The sequence below is a fragment of the Xyrauchen texanus genome, chromosome 2, assembly GCF_025860055.1.
Source record: "Xyrauchen texanus isolate HMW12.3.18 chromosome 2, RBS_HiC_50CHRs, whole genome shotgun sequence".
In the NCBI taxonomy this organism is placed as follows: Eukaryota; Metazoa; Chordata; class Actinopteri; order Cypriniformes; family Catostomidae; genus Xyrauchen; species Xyrauchen texanus.
In genome coordinates, this window is record NC_068277.1 from 6,999,135 (window position 1) to 7,022,181 (window position 23,047).

At 37.2% G+C, this 23,047-nt stretch overlaps 1 protein-coding gene across 3 annotated transcripts; it reads left to right on the plus strand.

Annotated features, from left to right (window-relative positions):
* Positions 1–8,376: 8,376 nt before the first annotated feature.
* sirt3 (sirtuin 3) lies at positions 8,377–18,703 on the plus strand. 3 transcript variants are annotated; one of them, XM_052148425.1, is made up of 9 exons: positions 8,377–8,521; positions 8,879–8,972; positions 9,076–9,249; positions 9,335–9,567; positions 12,091–12,191; positions 12,562–12,723; positions 12,916–13,128; positions 13,363–13,451; positions 17,012–18,701. In XM_052148425.1, exons 1-9 carry the CDS (start codon positions 8,431–8,433, stop codon positions 17,019–17,021), a joined length of 1,167 nt encoding a protein of 388 aa, XP_052004385.1. In that variant the 5' UTR covers positions 8,377–8,430; the 3' UTR covers positions 17,022–18,701. The 3 variants fall into 3 exon arrangements, with proteins under 3 accessions (XP_052004385.1, XP_052004394.1, XP_052004402.1); XM_052148442.1 differs by having other exon boundaries at positions 8,412–8,543; positions 17,012–18,703; XM_052148434.1 differs by lacking the exon at positions 13,363–13,451 and having other exon boundaries at positions 8,388–8,521; positions 17,012–18,697.
* Positions 18,704–23,047: the final 4,344 nt, after the last annotated feature.

Sequence of the window (23,047 nt, forward strand, 5' to 3'; positions counted from 1 at the left end):
CATCTCTGTGTGCTCTAGAATGGATCTTAAACCTCAAAAACCAATTGTAATTAGCTCATTGCTTTTCCAAATACCATACGAAAGAAGAAGAATGGGCACTGTGCTACAATTTACCCACTACTAAATGTAAATATATGAGAGTTGCGCCATTAAACTTAGGTGAAACATAACCCTATGTGTAAACTAAATATATATATATATTGTTTACACGAAGCCTCCGACCAGGAGTAATGGTTGGAAATAAAAATGAAAACGTATTAAATGGCATCAATGAGATATCAATCCTTTAAAAATCCATGATGAGGTTGACATTGACTCTTGTTTACATTTATGAGAGATGAAATTATGCACTCTTCAGCATGAAACCGATCTAAACTGTGCACTTTTCTGTGCTCATTGCACAGTGTCAATGACATGCACAGTTACAAAATATAAAAGACATACAAGTACACTCACTGAGCACTTTATTAGTAACACTATGGTCCCAATAAAGTGCCTAACATGGTCTTCTGCTGTTGTAGCCTATCCGCCTCAAGGCTCAACGTGTTGTGCATTCTGAGATGTTATTCTGCTCACTACAATTGTAAAGAGGGGCTATCTGAGTACCTGTAGCCTTTTTACCAGCTCAAACCAGTCTGGCCATTCTCCATTGACCACTCTCATCAACGAGGCCTTTTCGTCCACAGAACTAGATGTTTTTTGTTTTAGCATCATTCTGAGTAAATTCTAGAGACTGTTGTGCGTGAAAATCCCAGGAGATCAACAGTTACAGAAATACTCAAATCAGCCCGTCTGGCACCAACAATCATGCCATGGTCCAAATCACTGAGATCACATTTTTCCCATTCTGATATTTAATGTGAACATTAACTGAAGCTCCTGACCCATATCTGCATGATTTTATACATAACACTGCCGCCATACGATCGGCTGATTATATAATCACATGATTAAGAAGGTGTACAGGTGTTCCTGGAGTGTTCAGTGAGTAAATATACTGTAGGATATTACAATAAATACATTTTAGATTTTTGAAGTCTGTTATTAATATTTATTTGTTAGGTACAGTACTGGAATATTAATTTCATATTTAATTATAGGCCTACTATTTGTTATATTTACCTAATTTGTAGGTGTCATATGTCAAATGAAATGTATTAACTCTGACAGTTACGTTAGACAAAAACGTTTGAACATCAACTGTGAAAATATTAAAATGAAATGCTCTGCTTTTCAACGGTTCTGTTTGCAAATTTGAAGGCTGCTTGTTGCATCAATAAAGGTAAATGCCATATTATGTGACTATACATTGCTTTACTAGCTTACTAGATATGTCTTTTTTAAGAACAGGTGAAACCAAATTAAGCACTGAATTAGTTACAAACTAACTAGTAATGACTAAGCCCTTAGTTTGAATTTTACGCATAAACTTAAAGGTGCACCCATCGCTGCCTTACGGTCACAGTCGCTGCCTTACGTGTCTGGCCTCCAGACATGCTGAGACAGCGTTCGTGGATGGTTCATGTCCGCAGAGCGAGAACATGACCATGGCCATTTTGCGATTGCGACAATTCCTTCCTCAGAGGGAAAGCAACTCCAGCTGTTCCCCACCTCGGTTCTTCTGCCTGCAGGCACAAGACCGCGACGCTTAGCGCTGGGGCTGATTTGGGGACTTCAATGGACGTAACCATGCCGGGTGAATCCCCACGGACCTCCCGTACCAGCACACTCGTGAGTTATGGGATGAGCCAGACAGCTCGCCTCAGAATGACCTCCCATTCGGCCCTCAGGAGGAAGATGAGATATCGATAGCGGCGTCGGAGAGCAGGCTGCTTCAGTCCGATGTGGAGGACTCGGATGGGCTGCCGCCTTGGGTGTGGCCACCCAGACTGAGGCTGACGGCGAGCCAACGGCCATGCTTGCCCGGGCTGCCGCGGCCTGTAAGACTATGTCGTCTTTGATGGCAAAGGCTTACAGCACCACGGGGCAGACCGCCTCCACTCTGCATGCCATGGCCCTCTTGCAGGTCCACCAGGCCAAGGCATTGAAAGAGCTGCACGAGGGTGGTTCCATCCTGGGAGTAATGTAGGAGCTGAGCTCAGCACCCGACCTCGCCCTATGGGTGACGAAGGTCCAGCACGGGCTCTCGGGCAGGCGATGTCCACGTTGATGTCCAGGAGCGCCACCTTTGGCTCAACCTGGTTGAGATGAGGGATGCTGACAAGGTTCGATTCCTTAACGCCCCCATTTCTCAGGCTAGCCTTTTCGGCGACACCGTCGAAGTCTTCGCAAAGCAATTTTCACCGGTAAAGGAGGCCATTCAACACATCTTGCCCCGGCGTGGTTCAAAATCAGGCTAGGAAGGCTTCTAAATGCCCCTAAGATGGATGACCTGGAGGTGAGGAGACTCATGCCATATTTGGAGGTGGTAGACAGACCACTCCATCCCCTGGTGGACAGCCTCCTTCCCCGTCGCTGACCGGTTCTACGTGGGTTATGGGGAGCGAGGTAAGTGCTTTAACGTCTCTCCCTATACAGAAAGATTGGGACACGAGCCCCACCGATCCTAGCATCTTTAGGAGACCGAATGCATCTCCTTCCTGAGCGGTATGATGGCTGTGTGCTCCCATGGTGTTTATACTTGCATACTATTATTTGTACCTTCAGGCATTTGGAAATTGCTTCCAAGGATGATCCAGATAATGAACAATTAAATACATTTCATTTATATATATATATATATATATATATATATATATATATATATATATATATTAGGGCTGTCAATCGGTTAAAATTTTTAATCGAATTAATTACATGGTGTCCTGATTAATTAACCGCGATTAATTGCATTTAATCACATATACAAATATTTGCTGATATTTGAGAAAGCCCCTTATATAACAACAATTCAATATATAAAGATTATTCATATTTATATCAATATATAATTATACATAGTTATCTTTAAATACAGGTCCTTCTCAAAAAATTAGCATATTGTGATAAAGGTCATTATTTTCCATAATGTAATGATAAAAATTAAACTTTCATATATTTTAGATTCATTGCACACCAACTGAAATATTTCAGGTCTTTTATTGTTTTAATACTGATGATTTTGGCATACAGCTCATGAAAACCCAAAATTCCTATCTCAAAAATTTAGCATATTTCATCCGACCAATAAAAGAAGTGTTTTTAATACAAAAAAGTCAACCTTCAAATAATTATGTTCAGTTATGCACTCAATACTTGGTCGGGAATCCTTTAGCAGAAATGACTGCTTCAATGCGGCGTGGCATGGAGGCAATCAGCCTGTGGCACTGCTAAGGTGTTATGGAGGCCCAGGATGCTTCGATAGCGGCCTTAAGCTCATCCAGAGTGTTGGGTCTTATGTCTCTCAACTTTCTCTTCACAATATCCCACAGATTCTCTATGGGGTTCAGGTCAGGAGAGTTGGCAGGCCAATTGAGCATAGTAATACCATGGTCAGTAAACCATTTACCAGTGGTTTTGGCACTGTGAGCAGGTGCCAGGTCGTGCTGAAAAATGAAATATTCATCTCCATAAAGCTTTTCAGCAGATGGAAGCATGAAGTGCTCCAAAATCTCCTGATAGCTAGCTGCATTGACCCTGCCCTTGATAAAACACAGTGGACCAACACCAGCAGCTGATATGGCACCCCAGACCATCACTGACTGTGGGTACTTGACACTGGACTTCAGGCATTTTGGCATTTCCTTCTCCCCAGTCTTCCTCCAGACTCTGGCACCTTGATTTCGAATGACATGCAAAATTTGCTTTCATCCGAAAAAAGTACTTTGGACCACTGAGCAACAGTCCAGTGCTGCTTCTCTGTAGCCCAGGTCAGGCGCTTCTGCCGCTGTTTCTGGTGCCTGTGCACAGTGGCTCTGGATGTTTCTACTCCAGACTCAGTCCACTGCTTCCGCAGGTCCCCCAAGGTCTGGAATCGGTCCTTCTCCACAATCTTCCTCATGGTCCGGTCACCTCTCTTCTCGTTGTGCAGCGTTTTTTGCCAGACTTTTTCCTTCCCACAGACTTCCCACTGAGGTGCCTTGATACAGCACTCTGGGAACAGCCTATTTGTTCAGAAATTTCTTTCTGTGTCTTACCCTCTTGCTTGAGGGTGTCAATGATGGCCTTCTGGACAGCAGTCAGGTCGGCAGTCTTACCCATGATTGCGGTTTTGAGTAATGAAACAGGCTGGGAGTTTTTAAAAGCCTCAGGAATCTTTTGCAGGTGTTTAGAGTTAATTAGCTGATTCAGATGATTAGGTTAATAGCTCGTTTAGAGACCCTTTTCATGATATGCTAATTTTTTGAGATAGGAATTTTGGGTTTTCATGAGCTGTATGCCAAAATCATCAGTATTAAAACAATAAAAGACCTGTAATATTTCAGTTGGTGTGCAATGAATCTAAAATATATGAAAGTTCAATTTTTATCATTACATTATGGAAAATAATGAACTTTATCACAATATGCTAATTTTTTGAGAAGGACCTGTATTTAAAAATGATATATATATATATATATATATATAAATAAAAAATATTCAGATAATTAAAATGCATTACATTCCTGTAGCAGAAGAGTTTATGGAGTGGTGGTGGTGTAGTGGCCTAAGCACATAACTGGTAATCTGGTAATCAGAAGGTTGCTGGTTCAAGCCCCACCATTGTGTCCTTGAGTAAGGCACTTAACTCCAGGTTGCTCCAGGGGGATTGTCCCTGTAATAAGGGCTCTGTAAGTTGCTTTGGATAAAAGCGTCTGCCAAATGCATAAATGTTTATTATTGATAAGACAAAAAAGCGGCTTTATAATACAATGTATTGTTTACTACCATATTATTGATCATAAGTCAATCATTGACACACAGTTCACAGCAATCCATTACACAAGTGAATTTGTCAATCAGTTCGAGATTTTTATGAGGGCTTGTTTAAGGACCCGTCAATTTACACCTGCGTCAGACATTTTTTTAATTTATTTTTTATTAATACTTACAAAACTTTTACATCTAGAGCCAAGAGGTATATTAAAACAAACAATAATAACAAAAAGGAAAATAAATAAATAAATAAACAGTTTAATAAAAATATCAAATTGTTTACATATTTCAATACACTTTACAGCTGTCTTGTTACTCAAATTGGAAATTGTTCTTAGGTGTTGCTGAACCTGAATTAAAAATTAAAACTAATGGTTTATAACCACCATACTTAAATGTATGAATATTAAACTTTGCCAACAAAAGCAGAACATTAATCAAATAATATTCCTTATAAAGAGACATGTCATAGCTAAATAAAAACCTGAATAAAACATTTTCAAAACAAAGTTGAAAGCTGGGAATAATATGATCTCTAACAATCTTGTAGAAATCAGACCAAAAACAAGTCGAGTCGGGACAACTCCAAAATAAATAAATAAATGTTTCCTCCTGCAGACCACAAAATGGACGAATATATCGACATTACAATTAAATCTCTCTACAAGAAAATAATTAGTGAGGTAGTACTAGTTTGAAGGAAATTTCTTTGATTTTATTCATGATTAAATATTTTTGGGTAACTTCCAAATTTTGCACCATCTCAGTCCAGCCACACCCTGCGTCAGACATGCTTGTGTAGTGTCTCGGGTGTGTTGCATCATAAACATACAATGTTCAGTTCACTGTTTTAAGTTAAATATAGTTTAATACTCAATCTTTAAACACATCTTGAGATCGCTTAGTTCGCATATGCGCTCCTTCAAGTGTTTTGAACGCAAGAACGTAACGCGTGTTTGTGTTGTTCTGCCTACTGAAGTGTTTTCTTCACTGTATAAACTGTGCGTTGCTCATACAGCTGAAAGTTCACTTACTGCCCTCTGGAGTAAACAGGTGGTACTACAAGCTTGCATTTCTCAGGACTCTTCCTTATTATGGTCCAGGGGAAGTGCGATTAATTGCGTACATTTTTTTTTAACGGGTTATTTTTTTGTAAGAAGCTAATTTTCTAAAGGATTGACATCATTTTCTGGAATTTTCTAAGCTGCTTAAAGGCACAGTTAACATAGTGTATGTAAACTTCAGACCCAATGGAATTATGATTTAGTCAATTAAAAGGGAAATAATCAGTCTGTAAACAATCGTTGGAAAGATTACTTATGTCATGCACAAAGTAGATGTCCTAAACGACTTGCCAAATCTATTTTTTTTATATTGTTTGCTAATATGAAATCTGTGGAGTGGATAAAAATTTGTTTTAATGACTTCAATCTAAGTGTATGTAAACTTGACTTAAACTGTATAATATTTTACTCGTTTATTTTAGCTTTAGTACAATGACAATATAAAAGCTATAAAATTCAGCAAATTATTTAATTTAAAAACATGTTGGTTTATAATATTATAATTTTCTATTTGACCTCACACCATAAAATTAGTATTTATACATATTTATGCATATATTTATACATATTCTAGGAAGGGAGATCTTCATATTTGGGGGTTCTTGGCATCAAAAAGTTTGAAAATCCCAATAGTAGATAACTGTTAATTGGGTTAATGATAATTTAAGTAAAATGCACACACAATGACTTTATAACTACATCCACCGAATCTGATTAGCTGTTTGAAGTGTTTTTACCTTAATGAAGGAACACCAAACTCTTTGTTCCTCTGTATCATCATCTTTCATCCTGCATGGTTCTGTATCACTCATGTCTTCAGTCTGTCCTTTAACAAACAGAACAGTATTTCACTGAAATTGTGTTGTCATACCAGGAGTGTTTCCTGCTTTCTTGAATCAAAGTAGTCTTGTAGGATGATGATAATACTCCCAGAATTTATTGGTGAATTGCTTTTGGATTGGCTTTAAGTACACAAAGGCATTAAAAGTACACAAATTAACAGTAGGCTATACAATTAATGAATATGACTCAAGTGGTTTAATCCATGTCTTAAGAAGAGGTGTGTGGGTGAGAAACAGATCAATATTTAAGTTATTTTTACTGTAAATCTTAATTTCAACATTGACTTCCAGGTCATAATTGCCATCAGACCCACTTTACACGCTTTAAAATAGTACTTTCGATAATTGACATTCATTTCACATCATTTGGAAATATTTAAACACTTTGTATTGTTTTATACACCTTGTATACAACACACACCTCCCTCAGTCGAATGACAAGAAAAATAAAAGCAGCGATTTTCTTTAATTAAATAACAACCTTCGCGCTTTTACCATTGGAGAGAGCCTAACGGTCAACTAGCGTGTTACGACAGTAAATCCCCGTTTGCGGTTACCATACAAACGAGCGGGGAGAGCCGTAAACTGACATCTACCCGTTGCAAATGTGTCCGTGTCTTTTCTTATAAAGCAGCAAATTTATCGTAGTAAACTCCACACATAGTTCACTCCAAAAGGATTGTGTAGTGTAAAACATATTGAAGATTAGCGTACAGGCGGTCAATTCGTTAAGTGATCGTTTCCTCACACAATAATATTTTTCAGCGTACTGAAGGATCTCCTCCCTAGACATCCATTATAAAAACCGGGCTCTGGTCTCCTCGCATCCCATAGAATGTCGATGCATTGCTATGATAACCGAATGGCTCAGCCGTTTTGTCACTGCAGGACGGGCCCTAAGAAGTAAAAAACATTGTACAATGCAAACGGATCATAGCAATCTAAACTAAATTATACAAATACAAAATATAAACTAGAGGGAATATTTAGGTGAAACATATATTCACCTAAATATTCCCCTCCAGTTTATATTTTTTATATGGGACAGCACATATTTGCATATAACATAGAATGAACAAGAACAATGAAAATATACAATTAAATATGATATAAAATAATATAAATATTATTTTGGTCTCGTCGAAAAGACATGCAACCACTGCCAGGCCTGCTTGCAATCGTATTTACTGTAGTAATTGCGCATGTTAAATCATGCCCCAAAATCAGTGGCATCTAAGGGTATATACATCACTACAATAAACACACAAATCATGGTATGCCGATGGTATATATATTAATGAATGCAAAAATGAAAATTAATTAAAGTATTACGCATTGGACCTCCTTTGACCGTCATTTTTCAATGGAAAAAGCGTTGTGTATGTTACAGTTATAAGTGCGTAATCAGTCTCAGACCAGCATGTTTTTATTTTCAACTTCATAATAATCTCTAAATTGTACGATTAATTGAGTCAATCTTATTTTAAATTGAATAATGTTTGTAACAGTCTTTAATGAACACCACTTGTCTAAACACAGCAAAAAGAATGGGTGTATGCCTTTAAGGGAACGTGATGACGTTTAAGGGAACGTGATGACGTTCTCTTAAAGGCATACGCCCATTGCAATGCACGACGTTTTTGACAGTACGAGCTTAGAAAGATTTCAGTATGCTGTTCTTGAAACCCCCATTACTGAGTGTTTACAGGCGCTGCTTTACAGAGAAAATCATTTGGAGAAGAGGACTGTGCACGAGACAAAGTATCTGATTGTCATTGAAAGAGTAATTTATGTCTCTTTAGTGTATTCTACCAACTTACAGAGAAGGTTGTCATGAACTGTGACTGCTCTACTACTAAAAATGACATTCTTAATGAGTATCTGTGTTTAGTTTTAAGCAAAATATCAAAACATCCGTATATAGCAGTGCATTTACCTGAGAAGCAAAATGGCACATGATATCAAGATTTCTTTTTGGATGATATTTTTAAGTATAAACCTCACCATATTTGTAATTTTTAGTAGTGTAAAATGTAATTAGAGTGGTTGGTCTGTCATTTTATTATTTCTTTTTGACCCAGTGATAGGAAAGAGTCTTATAATTATGCTTTTCCTCAGATCTGTCAAGGACAAACTTTGCCCACCGAAAGATCTCATCCCAGTTCCCTCATGCACATAGCAGTGCACTATTTCTATCTGAATTCATTTGTTCGTAAGTATTGCTTATTTCTGCTGTACTAATCCCTTTGAATAGATTTGGCTGAATCTAATTCCTCAGCAAAATTGCATTTTTATCAAACATTTTCACCTGATAGAGCTGGGTTTATAAGATGTGGTGGAGCACGCAGGCTGTTTGGGGGAGGTCGTGGCAATGTTCAGCAGAAGACCCTGGAAGACTTTGCTGAAAATATCAGAGAACGCAAGTTCAGACGAATTGTTGTAATGGCAGGCGCAGGCATCAGCACACCCAGTGGGATCCCAGACTTTAGGTAAAGTAGGACATACTAAATATTTGTCCCGTAATGCACCTTTGAGATGTTTTGTAACTTCCTCCTTTTTGTATTTCTCCCACAGATCACCTGGCAGTGGTCTTTATGACAACCTTCAACAGTACAATCTGCCCTACGCTGAGGCCATATTTGAAATAAATTACTTCCATCACAATCCCAACCCTTTTTTTGCCCTTGCCAAAGAGCTGTATCCTGGTAATTACCAACCCAACATTACACACTACTTCATTCGAATGCTTCATGATAAGGGCCAGCTGCTCAGGATGTACACCCAAAACATCGATGGACTGGAGCGAAGTGAGTGTATTTAAGATGACACCATCCACATGTACATGCACTATGTTGAAGCTCTCAATCTAGCATTTAAAGAGTTTGATATCTCTTACTGTGTACTTTATTTATTATTAAATATTTTATATACCAATTGTTATTCTAATTATTAACAGTAAGCATAATCACTAGGGATACAACCATTATATTATCTTTATATAATATACTGTATAATAATTTGAAATAATGACTACATTAATGAATATAGCTGCAAGCGGCCATTTACGGGGACAAGCACCGAAATGGCAAGAATTGCACAGCATTAACCGCAACTCAAAGATCACATATGACATAAAGCGCACATACGCATCGCCTCAGGATGGATTTGAACCTGTATCCACTGAACCACAGAGCCACAACATTGACAGTCTCCAAAGGGACATACCCAGCATAGAGCAATCACAGCCAATCGACATTGTCACCATAATCAACTTCATATTCATGTAACGTTACAACAAAATGAAAATCTAAATTTGAGTGGAGAACATCTCAGCATCCATTTAGTAAGCCAAATGCAAAGATCTCCATAACAACAGAAATGTAAACTGCATGATTTGTTGACGTGAGGATTCGAACCTATGGCCTTTGAAACCATAAACTTGTGCTTTAACACAATGAGCCACTCAGTTGACATGTCAGGCTGATGGCAAAGACACATTGCAAGGTTAGAATCATACAGATCAAAAGATATGGCCAAAAATAGCTTCTTTGTTTACATATTTTGACTGATAGGTGGCGCTGTCTCCAAACTTTGCATGTAGCCTCAGATCATGGTCTTGATATAGCATATCAAGTTTAGTTTTGATAGGACAAACCATTGGCGAGATACAGCCTCACAACCAGTTTTACGTCGGCCTCGTTAAATTTACGCTGCTGTAACTTTTAAACAAAGGCGAAAATCTAAATTCTTCACCATCGTTTCTGTGCAGCTCGGTCTGGAGAGCCATTGTTTGGACAAAACAGACAAAGTTTGAAGGACATAAATCTTTTAAACTGTAAACATCATTATAAACATGTAATGGGTGGAGTTATAATGCATGGAGGTTCATTTGAATCACGGAGAGAAATCAGACAAAAAACTATTTCGTTTCATGTACAAACGGTTCAAAAGATGCACACCAAAGGAGAATTGAATATTTGCTATGGTGTTTGTCCTAGAGTTCCCCAATTTGCTATAGGGACTATTCATGACCACCTCTATCAGTGTGCCATTTCATAATTATCCCATTGGGAGGAAGAAGAAGAAGCAGCAGAATAACAATAGTAATAATAATAACACTAACGGATACAATACAGGCTACGCACCTTCAGTGTTTGGCTCCTAATTACATGATACAAGCTCTCATCCTATCATTTAAAGATTTTTTTATCACTTACTGTGTACTTAATTTATTATTATATATTTCATATACCATTTATATCATATTTTTATTTTTTGGTGTTTATTACGATTAACAATAATAATAATCACTAGTGATACAACCATTATATTATTATATAATATATAATAATTCTAATTAAAAACTAAATTAATGATTACATGATACAAGCTCCCATCCTAACATTTAAATATATTTTTTTATCGCTTACTGTGTGCTTAATATTTAATTATATATTTCATATACCAATCATCCTTATATATATTTGTATATTTTTATTTTTGGTGTTTATTATGATTAACCATAGTAATAACCACTAGTGATACAACCGTTATATTATCATTATATAATATATAATCATATTAATCAAATAATGACTCAATTAATGATTACATGAAACGAGCTCTCATCCTATCATTAAAATATATTAAATCACTTACTGTGTGCCTAATTTATTATTTTATACCATTATATAATTAGTATAGTTATAGTATAGTTTACATGATCATTATTTACCAAGTTTTGTGGTGCTAATTCTTTGTGTCTGACTCTGGATCTATTTATTTAAATAAATAATAATAGAAAATCATAAAAATGCAGCTCAATGACTTGAATGTGCATCTTCTATGATGAACATGTTTCTAAATTAAAACTAATCGGCAATTGTTTTTTGTGCATAAAGTAAAAAATGTGAAGGTGGTACTGTAGAACCTTTTTGAGATTTTAATAAAGATAAAAGTCTTATTAAAATGGATTTACATGCATTCAAAATGTAAGTAGAGCTATTACTTTATCGTTCCATCTCTTGACATTTTTAGAGTCATTAAATAAAAATTTTGCAAAGATGTATGAAACGAATATGATTACAAAGATTACATTTTTTGAGCATTTTTATTTATCAGATTATAAAAATAAGACATTTCAAATTCTAGAAATTACTAGAATTTAATTACAACAATTTAAAGAGATTTTCTTTTCATCATCTAGGACATTTCTCATCGACCCTATTGCTTTCCATTTGTTTTGTGTGTGTGTGTGCGCGTGTGCGCGTGTGCGTGCGTGCGTGCGTGCGTGCGTGCGTGCTTTTTTTTTTCAATTTCACAAATTTCAGTGGCTGGCATTGCTCCTAAGATGTTGGTGGAGGCACATGGAACGTTTGCCACGGCCACCTGCACAGTCTGCTGCAGAAATTATAAAGGAGAGGAGCTTCGGGTTAGTATGTGCACTTTCCAAATAAACCAATCATCTAGCAGCTTATTTGTAAGCATTTACATTTATGCATTTGACAGATGCTTTTATCCAAAGTGCATTTAATACAGGGACAATCCCCCCGGAGCAACCTGGAGTTAAGTGCCTTGCTCAAGGACACAATGGTGGTGGCTGTGGGGAACCAGCAACCTTCTGATTAACAGTTATGTGTTTTAGCCCACTACGCCACCACCACGAGCAAGCAAGCATCTCCAAGCCACCTAAGAGTGTTCTGCCCATTGATTTGATAGTGTATTTTTAATAATAGATCTTAGTTGCAGTTGTATAGCCTAACAATGAGCTGAGCACCTCATATACGTTTCTCTCCTAATAGAATGACATAATGGAAGGAACGGTACCCAAATGCCCTACCTGTAAAGGAATCATCAAGCCTGACATTGTGTTTTTTGGCGAGGAGCTCCCTAGGCACTTCTTCACGTATCTTACAGACTTCCCAATGGCTGACTTACTCATCATCATGGGAACATCTCTAGAGGTGAGGAGAATACGCCACAATCGGCCAGTAACTATTGTGCAAAACTGGATTTAAGCAACCAAATGAAGGCAATTGAACATTCCTTTAAATGCGTTGGAGTATTTGCAGACCATGCTCTTTATTTTATGTGTCTGCATCACCAGCAGATGTCACTACTGTTAAATGTTCTCTACACATTTTCTGAAATATTAGGTGGAGCCCTTTGCCAGCCTGGCAGGTGCCGTGCATGATTCTGTGCCACGCCTTCTGATAAATCGAGATCTTGTTGGGCCGTTCACCTGGGGGTCCCCACGTCACAATGACGTGGTTGAGCTGGGTGACGTTGTTGCCGGAGTAAAAAAGCTGGTGGAGCTCCTTGGCTGGAGGCAGGAATTAGAAGCTTTAATGAATGCTGGTGGAGACAGTGTGAGTTACAATCAATCCCTGCTTTTATAAATCATATTTTATATGAGAAATGTATATTTTTGTTGCACCACCAGAATATGTTCACCAATAGACCGTTATGATTACGATATACCGTATAATGAGCCTAATTGTACAAACTGTTTTAATTTAATATGGGGAAAAAATTGATTTAATAAGACTACTTGAGGCCCTTTTTACTCTTTCTGGTGCATTTAACTATTTCTGGTATGTTAGTTTTTGTTAGGGGTGGGAGATGGATCCTTAGGCCCTGTTTCCACCTGGTATTACGATGTGTCTCGGGTGATCCGATCACATGTGGTCAGGTGAGACACATCGCTGGTTACACCTGGTTGTTTAAATGTGTCTCCTATGACCACTTGTGTTTGGATTTGGAGGGTCTCTGTTTCATGACAACACACATCAATCACTATGCCAGTGTTTTACTGTTACTTTCAAAGTCAGAAAAGACAAAGAAAGCACAGAAAAAATGACGCTCTGTTTCACCCAAACGTGGTTGAATTGTAATCTAACCACAAACGCAACATGTCGAGCAGGATTATCCATTATTTTAGTGGATTACCTGTATTAAAGGAGCTTCAGGTGTTTGTGCTTGTCATCTGTGTTTAATATCAGACACCTAAGAAGAACTGTGAAGCTCTCGTGATTGTGGATGTATCTGCTTTTTTACATTTTCCGATCGGACGGTTATGTCCTTATAAAGCTGCTCGTAAATGGCAAATTTTAAACTCTTGTTTTAGCGCAGCGGTTGATTGACAGGTGAGGGGTTGTGCTTTGCTGCTGCCAAGGCGCACACAGGACGGATTAGCGTTTACACCTTAATTGCGATTTGAACACATGCATTTTTGACCACGTTCGTATGTGTATTTTGTGATCCAATCACAAAATGTTTTAGACCCCATTTAGACCTGTATTTTGGGCTGACCGCATGTGATCGGATCACCCGAAACGCATCTTAATAGTGATGTGTGATTTGTATGGAAAATAAGAGATCATTCTGATTTTATATCTCACAATAAGGGCTGCACAGTTTATCAAAATAAAATCTAAATCTCGATCTAAACTTGTACGATTATTTTACAGCGAAAGGCTGAAAGTTAATGTATTAAATAAATAGTCTGCACACGCTGCTCACTTCTGTCATGTCTGTATTGCATTATTAGTGTTTTTAGAGCTGTTCTGTGATCCACATCTTCATCTCATGCTCAGGGTAACGGATGTGCTGAGCGTGTTATATTTAAAGCGATCCAGATTCACTTTAATTTCACTTTTCACCGTGTAATTAAAAATATGTTTGGCCGTTAAAGGTTTATAAATAAAATACCCCATGGCATCGGGTATTTGTACACAGAGGAAGAAAAAAATGAGAAGCACATAATACAGATGTTGTGAACAAGAAACTAAATTGTTCCGGCATTTCCTGCCAAAATAAAAGCTTGATATATTACTATTGTATAATAATAATAATAATAATAATAAATATTATATTACAATGTGAATATGATGAAAACAGTCACTTTTTTATTTACTTATTTGTTTATTTTTGGCTGTAGTGGAAAAAGGTCTCAGTTTTTTATTGACAGTATGGGCAAAACATTATCAAATTTTGGTCAAAAGGAATCACTTAGCTACTACACTCAATAAATTATTTTAAGATTTATGCATTTCAATTTAATAAGATATTTTACATTTGAATTGTGTAATCAAAATAAAATAAAAACATGTATTTATTTATTTAAATGCAAGATTGTTAAATATTATACAATTCAATTTGATGGAATTTTGTTATGAAACTGAAATGTGTACATTTTAAAGGCTAATATCTTTTTATCATATTGCAGTTCAAATCACAATCACAATAGTTTTCAAAATAATCGCAGTATGACTTTTTGTATAAATCGTGCAGCATATGAAGTCTATAAAACTTGAATCCTTTAAGCTCTGATGTGAAAAAAATTACTACTGTCAAAATATTAATAACTACAGTCTTAACTAACACAAAATAGGTTTCGTCTGAAAGTTTAGAAGCTCTACTTTACAATGCATGTAAGCATTATTAGCACAACTGAACAGGTGCTTTGGAATTGGCAAAGAAATCAGAAGTGCTCTGCTTTGATAATTTATATAAAATCTTTTTTTAATTTTTTTATTCCACTGTATGTATTATTGCAATCAGTAAAAACATCAAACTCATCAAATAGCCATGTGTCATATGTTGTTGGAAAGCTCTTAAAGAGTAGAATACAACAGGCCTATTTGTTTTACTCACAGTAACAACTATAATGAGTAATAGCTAAGTATATGTCTTTGACAATTGTGTTGACATTGCTTATGTGCTGCGTTTTCACTTATTACTTCACGAAAAATAAACAGAGCATAAAATATCACATACCATTACTTAGAGGAAGAGATTATCTTTCAAAATAGCTTACGCACACAAGGTAATCGGATACATAGATCATGAGATAATCCACAACAATCACAATGTTACATATGAGCACCAGGATATGGCGCCAAGTAAATAACACAAATTCAATGATGACTCTTATGGCACAGAATGAAACTCATTCTGTAAAATCTCATTACTAAAATCATGTCTGCATGCTTTGCAAACCTTTAGTCATTGTTGTGTTTGCATGTGTAATTATGTCTTATGTACAATTATTATGTTTGATTTGTTTGGAGAGGCTTTTGGACACGTAGACATTTTTGGACACTATGATAAATTATATTTGTAATGCTATAACGTTTGATTGCTTTGTCGTATCAACACAAATCTGTACTCCGTTACAGGGAACAAGATCGGGAACAAAGCAAAAGCCATTTTTAGAGCCATCTTGTTTACACCCAGAGATATATAATGTCAAATGGGAAAAATAATAATAATAATAAAAAAGTCCATTTTGGGCTTATTTTTTGTAATTGTTCAGCATTTTCTTAGGCTGAGAGTCTCAGAATGTATCATAATCTATATCATTAAAAAATTTGAAAAGTTTTCTTTACAATGATACCAAACACTTGAGCCTTTTATTTTTATAAGTTATAAGCCTTTAATTTTGGGGATGCCACTGGCAGTGGAGTGGAGTGGAGTGGTGGTGGGGTGGGGTGGTGGGCTAAGCACATACCTTGTAATCAGAAGGTCACTGGTTCAATCCCCACAGCCACCACCATTGTGTCCTTGAGCAAGGCACTTAACTCCAGGTTGCTCCGGGGGGATTGTTCCTGTAATAAGTGCACTGTAAGTCGCTTTGGAGAAAAGAATCTGCCAAATTCATAAATGTAAATGTAAATGAAACGGGTATTCTTTAAAAACACCTTCAGAGCTTAAAGGGTTAAGTCTCGCGACTGAGACTTTATTTCTCCCAATTTCGTTTTGTATATCACAATTTCAACTCTGTTTCTTGCAGTTGTGAGATATAAAGTCACAATTGTGTGATATAAACTAAATTGTGAGTTTATGTCTCGTAAGTTGCAATTGTGAGATTTAAATTCACTATCGCTATTTTATATCTATTTCTATTTTATACACGCTACATCACACAATTGCGAGAAATAAAGTCAGAAATGTGAAATGTCAGTATGTACCTCTTTTGTTTAGTCAATTCTGCGCAATGAGTGGAAGCGTTTAAAAAATCGGACAAAATTATTTATTTGCTAATCAGTTGGAATCAAATTCTATATCCAGTGATCACAAATGTTCATGGAAAAATCATGGAAATTGGTCAAATTTTGACTTGTAACCCTGTAAATAGTTCTGAATTCTCACCTTTAAATACCCAAAATCTATTTGATTTGAAAATACTATACTGTTTGATTTGAATACATCGTATAATATTTCATATAATAATGTTTTCCTTCTCCGTAGGCTTCAATGAAAAAGGAGGAATGAGCAGCCTGATTTAATTGCAACATGGGATCTTAAAATCTGCTGTTGGGTGGCGCTCTGGGAAGCCCAGTGATGGCACTCTATGAGGAGTGAGTCTGCCAAAGTGGGAGTTAGATTCATTTGTTGACAAGTTGTAGCTCACAACATTGGATTCTTGATTGGAAAGAGATCTAGAACAATCTAAATCAATGCAACGCCCAAACACCATGGCAAATTTATAAGCACTTTTTAAAAATGAACTTCGACAATAATGTAGCTGACTGGATTAAAGGCACTGTCATTTTTGGTCTCTTTTCATCTTCCTAAACAACCGATACAAGAGTGTACTTGGAGTTTATACTGACACCTATCAGCGTAGATACAGTATCATATAAAAGCAATCATTTTATTGATCGATTAAGGAAGATTACCTAGATTAAGTGAGTAGTATGAGGCTGGTCATGTGACCATCCAAATGTAGAATAAAACAGTTTATTTTTGTATTATTTAAGTGTGCAAATCATTTTAAGCACATTTATCAAAAGCACTATGTGTAAAACCCTTTCAAGTGGAAAAAAAACTGAAGACAGCTTTAAATGAAGCATGAAGGATATTTTGAAAACTGATAAGAAATCTTTTTATCCTGTGTAATTTTCAGGCACGTTGGCATACGGCGGGTTTAGTTCAGTTTGTTTGTTATGTTCACTGAACAACTCTCTCTCACCATTACTGATTTGCAATCACTTTTAAAACCCTTTTTAAAAGAACAAAAAAACAAACACACATTGTGACATTCAGGTGTAAGAATATTGCGTATGATCGAAGATGATTTACTGTACATCAGGTTTGCATTAAAGGCTTTTGGGAGGCACTGATTTGTCATTTATTTATCCCAATTTTTCCATGTCTTTATCCTGCATATATGGATTATAAGGATATTTATAATGTTATTATAAATAGGATTGACTTTATAATTAGTGTTTCTATTTTAAATTCTTTTTCAACAAATGGCCAGTGAAAGGAGGTTCTTAACTCTTAATAATATGATGATTGTCAACCTCAAGAGAGCCATTTTATTTTACAATTATTTACATTTATATTTATGAATTTGGCAGATGGTTTTATCCAAAGCGACTTACAGTGCACTTATTACAGGGACAATCCCCCCCCGGAGCAACCTGGAGTTAAGTGTCTTGCTCAAGGACACAATGGTGGTGGCTGTGGGGATCGAACCAGCAACCTTCTGATTACCAGTTATGTGCTTTAGCCTACTACGCCACCACCAGTTCTCTTCATTTTTCATTAAGATGAGGCTTGAAAATTTTACTAATCTGTTACCACAATAGAGTTTAAAACCTTGATTTTTGTCATTTTGTAAAAAATAATAATAATAATAAAACATTAAATTAACATACCATTTACAAGATAAAAAACTAAGACAGGTTTGCAAGTAACAAACAGGTGTAGCCTAAATGAGGTCAACTAGTTTAGGACCAAATGTTGGTTCTTAGTCGATAAACTTGCCGCATGTTTCCCATAAATTTAATAATTGTATTTAATCTTTTTTCCTGTTTGGCATTCCTGTAACTCAACAGGTAGAGCATGGGTTTGATTCCCAGGAGACTCTGCCAAATGCATAAATATGCATGTAAGTGCTTCAAACTTATTGCTTTTTACGATCGATTAATTTTAAGGCATGCGACATTAAAGCGAACCATATTCATGCAAAGTGCTACTTGTACTCTTGTTAATCATTTTACTCTCATGCCTTTCCTATACATATAGCACTATACATGTTCCAGAATTGCAATCTTTACATTATGTTATTACTAAGTGTAAGTTTACACCATGTTATTTTTTTATTAAGTCTCCCCTTTTCTCCCCAATTTGGAAAGTCCAACTCTAAGTCCTGGTGGTGGCGTAGTGGCTCGCCTCAATCCGGGTGGCGGAGGACAAATCTCAGTTGCCACCGCGTCTGAGACTGCCAATCCACACATCATATCACGTGGGTTGTTGAGCGCGGAGACCTAGTGCGTGTGGAGGCTTCACTCCATTTTACATTTATGCATTTGGCAGACGCTTTAATCCAAAGCGACTTAACAGTGCACTTATTACAGGGACAATTCCCCCGGAGCAACCTGGAGTTAAGGGCCTTGCTCAAGGGCCCAACAGTGGCATCTTTGTGGTGCTGGGCTTGAACCCCTGACCTACTGGTCAGTAACCCTGAACTACCACTGAGCCACCACTGCCCCACTCTCAAACACTGAGCCACCACTGCCCCACTCTATTCTCTGCAGCATCCACGCACAACTCACCACGCACCCCACCGAAAGCAAACCACATTATAGTGACCACGAGGAGGTTACCCCATGTGACTTTACCTTCCCTAGCAACCTGGCCAATTTGGTTGCTTAGGAGACCTGGCTGGAGTCACTCAGCACGCCCTGTATTCAAACTTGTGACTCCAGGGGTGATAGTCAGTGTCAATACTCGCTGAGCTACCCAAGCCCCCTATACCATGTTGTTACCTCACCTGCAACAAGATGTCATTTGATCAGTAGAAAAAGACTGTCAACATGTCGCAGCCTCATAATGACTTTCAGAACTCCTTCAGTTGTTTTGTCTGTTGAGGACAGTGAGAAGGTGAACTGCTCAGCATTCCATTCAGAGTTCATTGTGTCATTGTCTCGCAGTTAAAGTGACAGACACTTCCTCTGTCTGATTCAGTTCAGACTGTTGGCAAGTCAGTACTGAATACAACACATAGACTAAACTGGATAGTGCAACCTTAAAGCCCAGGGCCCTCCAGGGCAGTCAAGGGCCCCATTGGCCCAGTCGGTAATCCATCCCTGACCTAGACAATATTCTCAAAACATTTCCAAACGAATCTAATCTAATGCTAGATATATGGTTTCAAAAAGCATTTGACAAATAATCATCTTTTGGTGTTATTTTTTGTGGTATTACGTTGAATGAAATTAAACTACTGTGGCAATTGGATTTGAAGTGGTTCGCAAATTTATAAAAACAAAATTTTGAAACATTTCTGTAAGAATTCTATAGTGACAGATATATTATCTGCTCTCAATTGAAATGTTTAATGAACATTTATAAATAAACATAAAATGTTTTTTGTTGTTGTATAGGTTTGATCTATCCAACAGTGTTCTGAGGGCGATATTTTGTGGTTCTAGCATTAGCTTCAGCAAAGAACCCACTTTACTGTATAAACTGTTCTTGAATTGGCTGTATGGTCCATTGGAAACAATTGCCTATTCCTCATCTGTTAAAGAGATAGTCCATCCACTAATGAAAATGCTCTCATTATATGCTCACCCTCATGCCATCCCAGATGTGTATGACTTTCTTTCTTCTGCTGAACACAAACGAAGATTTTTAGATGAATATTTCAGCTCTGTAGGTCCATACAATTCAAGTGAATGGTGACCAGAACTTTGAAGCTCCAAAAAGCATATAAAGGCAGCATAAAAGCAATCCATACGACTCCAGTGGTTTAATCCATGCCTTCAGAAGCGATATGATAGGTGTGTGAGAAGCACATCAATATTTAAGTCCTTTTAACAAAAAACCCCATTCTGAAAGTGAAAGCGTAGATTTATAATCAAAAAGGATTTAAATATCGATCTGTTTCTCTCCCAAAGTGATTGCATTGCTTCTAAAGGGATATTTGTTGATTGAGCTCAAACTCTGAATATTCCTTTAAGTGTTTAGTATTGCATTATCTCACTAACACGTGGTACAGGCGTCATTTTATCACTCATAGCAGATGTGTGTCATGATACTGTGACCTTTAACTGAACATCTACTGTATGCTTTGAAATGACATCACACACACTGGAGGGGACATCCGTGGAACTGTTTTGTTTTATTTATGTTTTGGGAAGATATAGGGAAAATTTATGCAATTTTTACATTTCAATATATTTATGTTAACAGAAATAAACTCAACAATATACGTTTACAAATATGAAGGGTAGCGGCGCTCCCCTGGGTGGACGATAGTGTCGAGGACCCTGCGACGGGCATCCCTCCTCCTTCCCGGGTTTTGGCACCAATGTAAGGGGGATAAGATGGGCAAGGAGGAGGCGAGAACCGGCTTGTCAATATAAATAATATTTAATTAAACTCAAAACCAAAACACACAAACATAAACACACACACATGACGGACATGCCCGTAATTCTCTCTCTCTCTCGAACCGTCGTCACCGGCCGCCTTTATCCCTCGCGGGCCCCATCAGGCCGATTGAGGACCGGGCGTGCGACATTCCGGCCCCGCCCCCCTCCGCTCCACAACAATATGATGGAAACAGCTTCAGTGTTACCACAGATCAAAAAAACACGGTTTGGAAAAAATATCCAGATTATGACGTCACAGCGTCCTGCATTCCTCTTTTCGAAGTTCTATAAAGAAAGGCACATTATATGTTTTCTGTCCCATTTCAATGATCAGAAATGTCCTAATTTGCTCCATAATTTCATTCGAGGCTTTTAGATGACGTCACTGGTGTAACCTATTTCATTATAAGGGAATAGTCAAAATATATAATACAAATGGATTAAATGACATCTTTTAGAGAGTACAGTATGATTAGCAAAGCATGGCTTTAGGTACTTCAGATGACATTTTATAAAACGCATATTTCATAAAAAGCTTTAGTTATGTCTGTTTATGAAGTAGTTATGCATACAATAGCACTAGTTAATACACATTTCTTGATTGTAGATTGTCTTTGTCATTGTTTCTTTAGTCAGGAGTGGCTAAACATGGTAGAGATAGAAGTTCATCTGGCCAACTGGCCAAACTTTAGAGATGACTTTAATTGATATTGGTGAAAAACAGATTATTTGCTTAATTCCAGAGCCCCTAGTGATCATTTCAGGTTGCACAGAGGTCATGGGAGTTCATCATGGGGCACCTGGATATTGACATTCAGGTGGTGGACAGAAAGGTGCAAAGGCACCATGTATTTTGTACTTTATTAATAGCTGAGGACAGTTCCAATCTTCCCCCTCTTAGTCCAGCAACAAACATATAGTCCTATAAACAGACAACATATATACCATTATTTTTAGTTTTCCTAAAGCAGTTTTTAATACTCAAAAGACAGTTATATATATGATGGTGTAAATGTGCAAATGCCATAATGGGTTATAATTGGGGGGGGGGGGTTCAGCGACCTTGGTGTGCACACATGTTAAGTTTGTACATTTGTACAGAGATGATTTCACCTCTAAAGATCTAAATTGTGCCAAAAAATGACCAAAATAATGACTAAAACAGCATTTGCGAGTGGGGTTGGCCAATGGGGTGGCCAGGCTTCGATCCACGTTGGCCACGGCCACCCTTGGCCACCCACAAGCTCCGCCACTGAACCTAGGTTCAATGTTTAAAAATAAAATGTATTTTTACACATTTTTATCTACCTCAAAAGTGGACATTTCTGTAGAATGACCCAGAAAGGCAGCGGTGAAGAACGGGAATGGGAAATGGAAAGGACTTCAAAACACCATATTCACCATATTTTTGCAAGACTACATGCCCTCAAATACGTCTTCGACCTTTATTTTTAGAAGGGTGAGATTTTGGCTTGTTGTGAATAAGCTTAAAATTAGACGATTGGTCATCCACCTTGATGCCACGTATGAGGTACACGTTATGTGTACCTCATACTTTATACAGTTCTAATAACTATAATTCATGCGCATTTGCTCAGTTAAAGTGCCATTATTAACCTTCTGCAAGACTGTTTTTCAAAAAGAAATGTAAAAGTCATGCATACTGGAGTAGCAACACTTGATCATGCAGACATTTTATTTATTATTCAATAAGAAAGGAAAAAAAAGAGATGTGGGAATTCTGCCCAGGTGTCGGATATTTGTTCACTGTGTGCAGATGATGCTGCAACCATGTATAGGGAAATCCTTGGGGCTTTTCTGGAAGTTCATTAGACCTTTTTTCATGACATTTTGGAGCCTTAAAGGAGAAGCTTTAGCAGTGAAACACTACATGAAC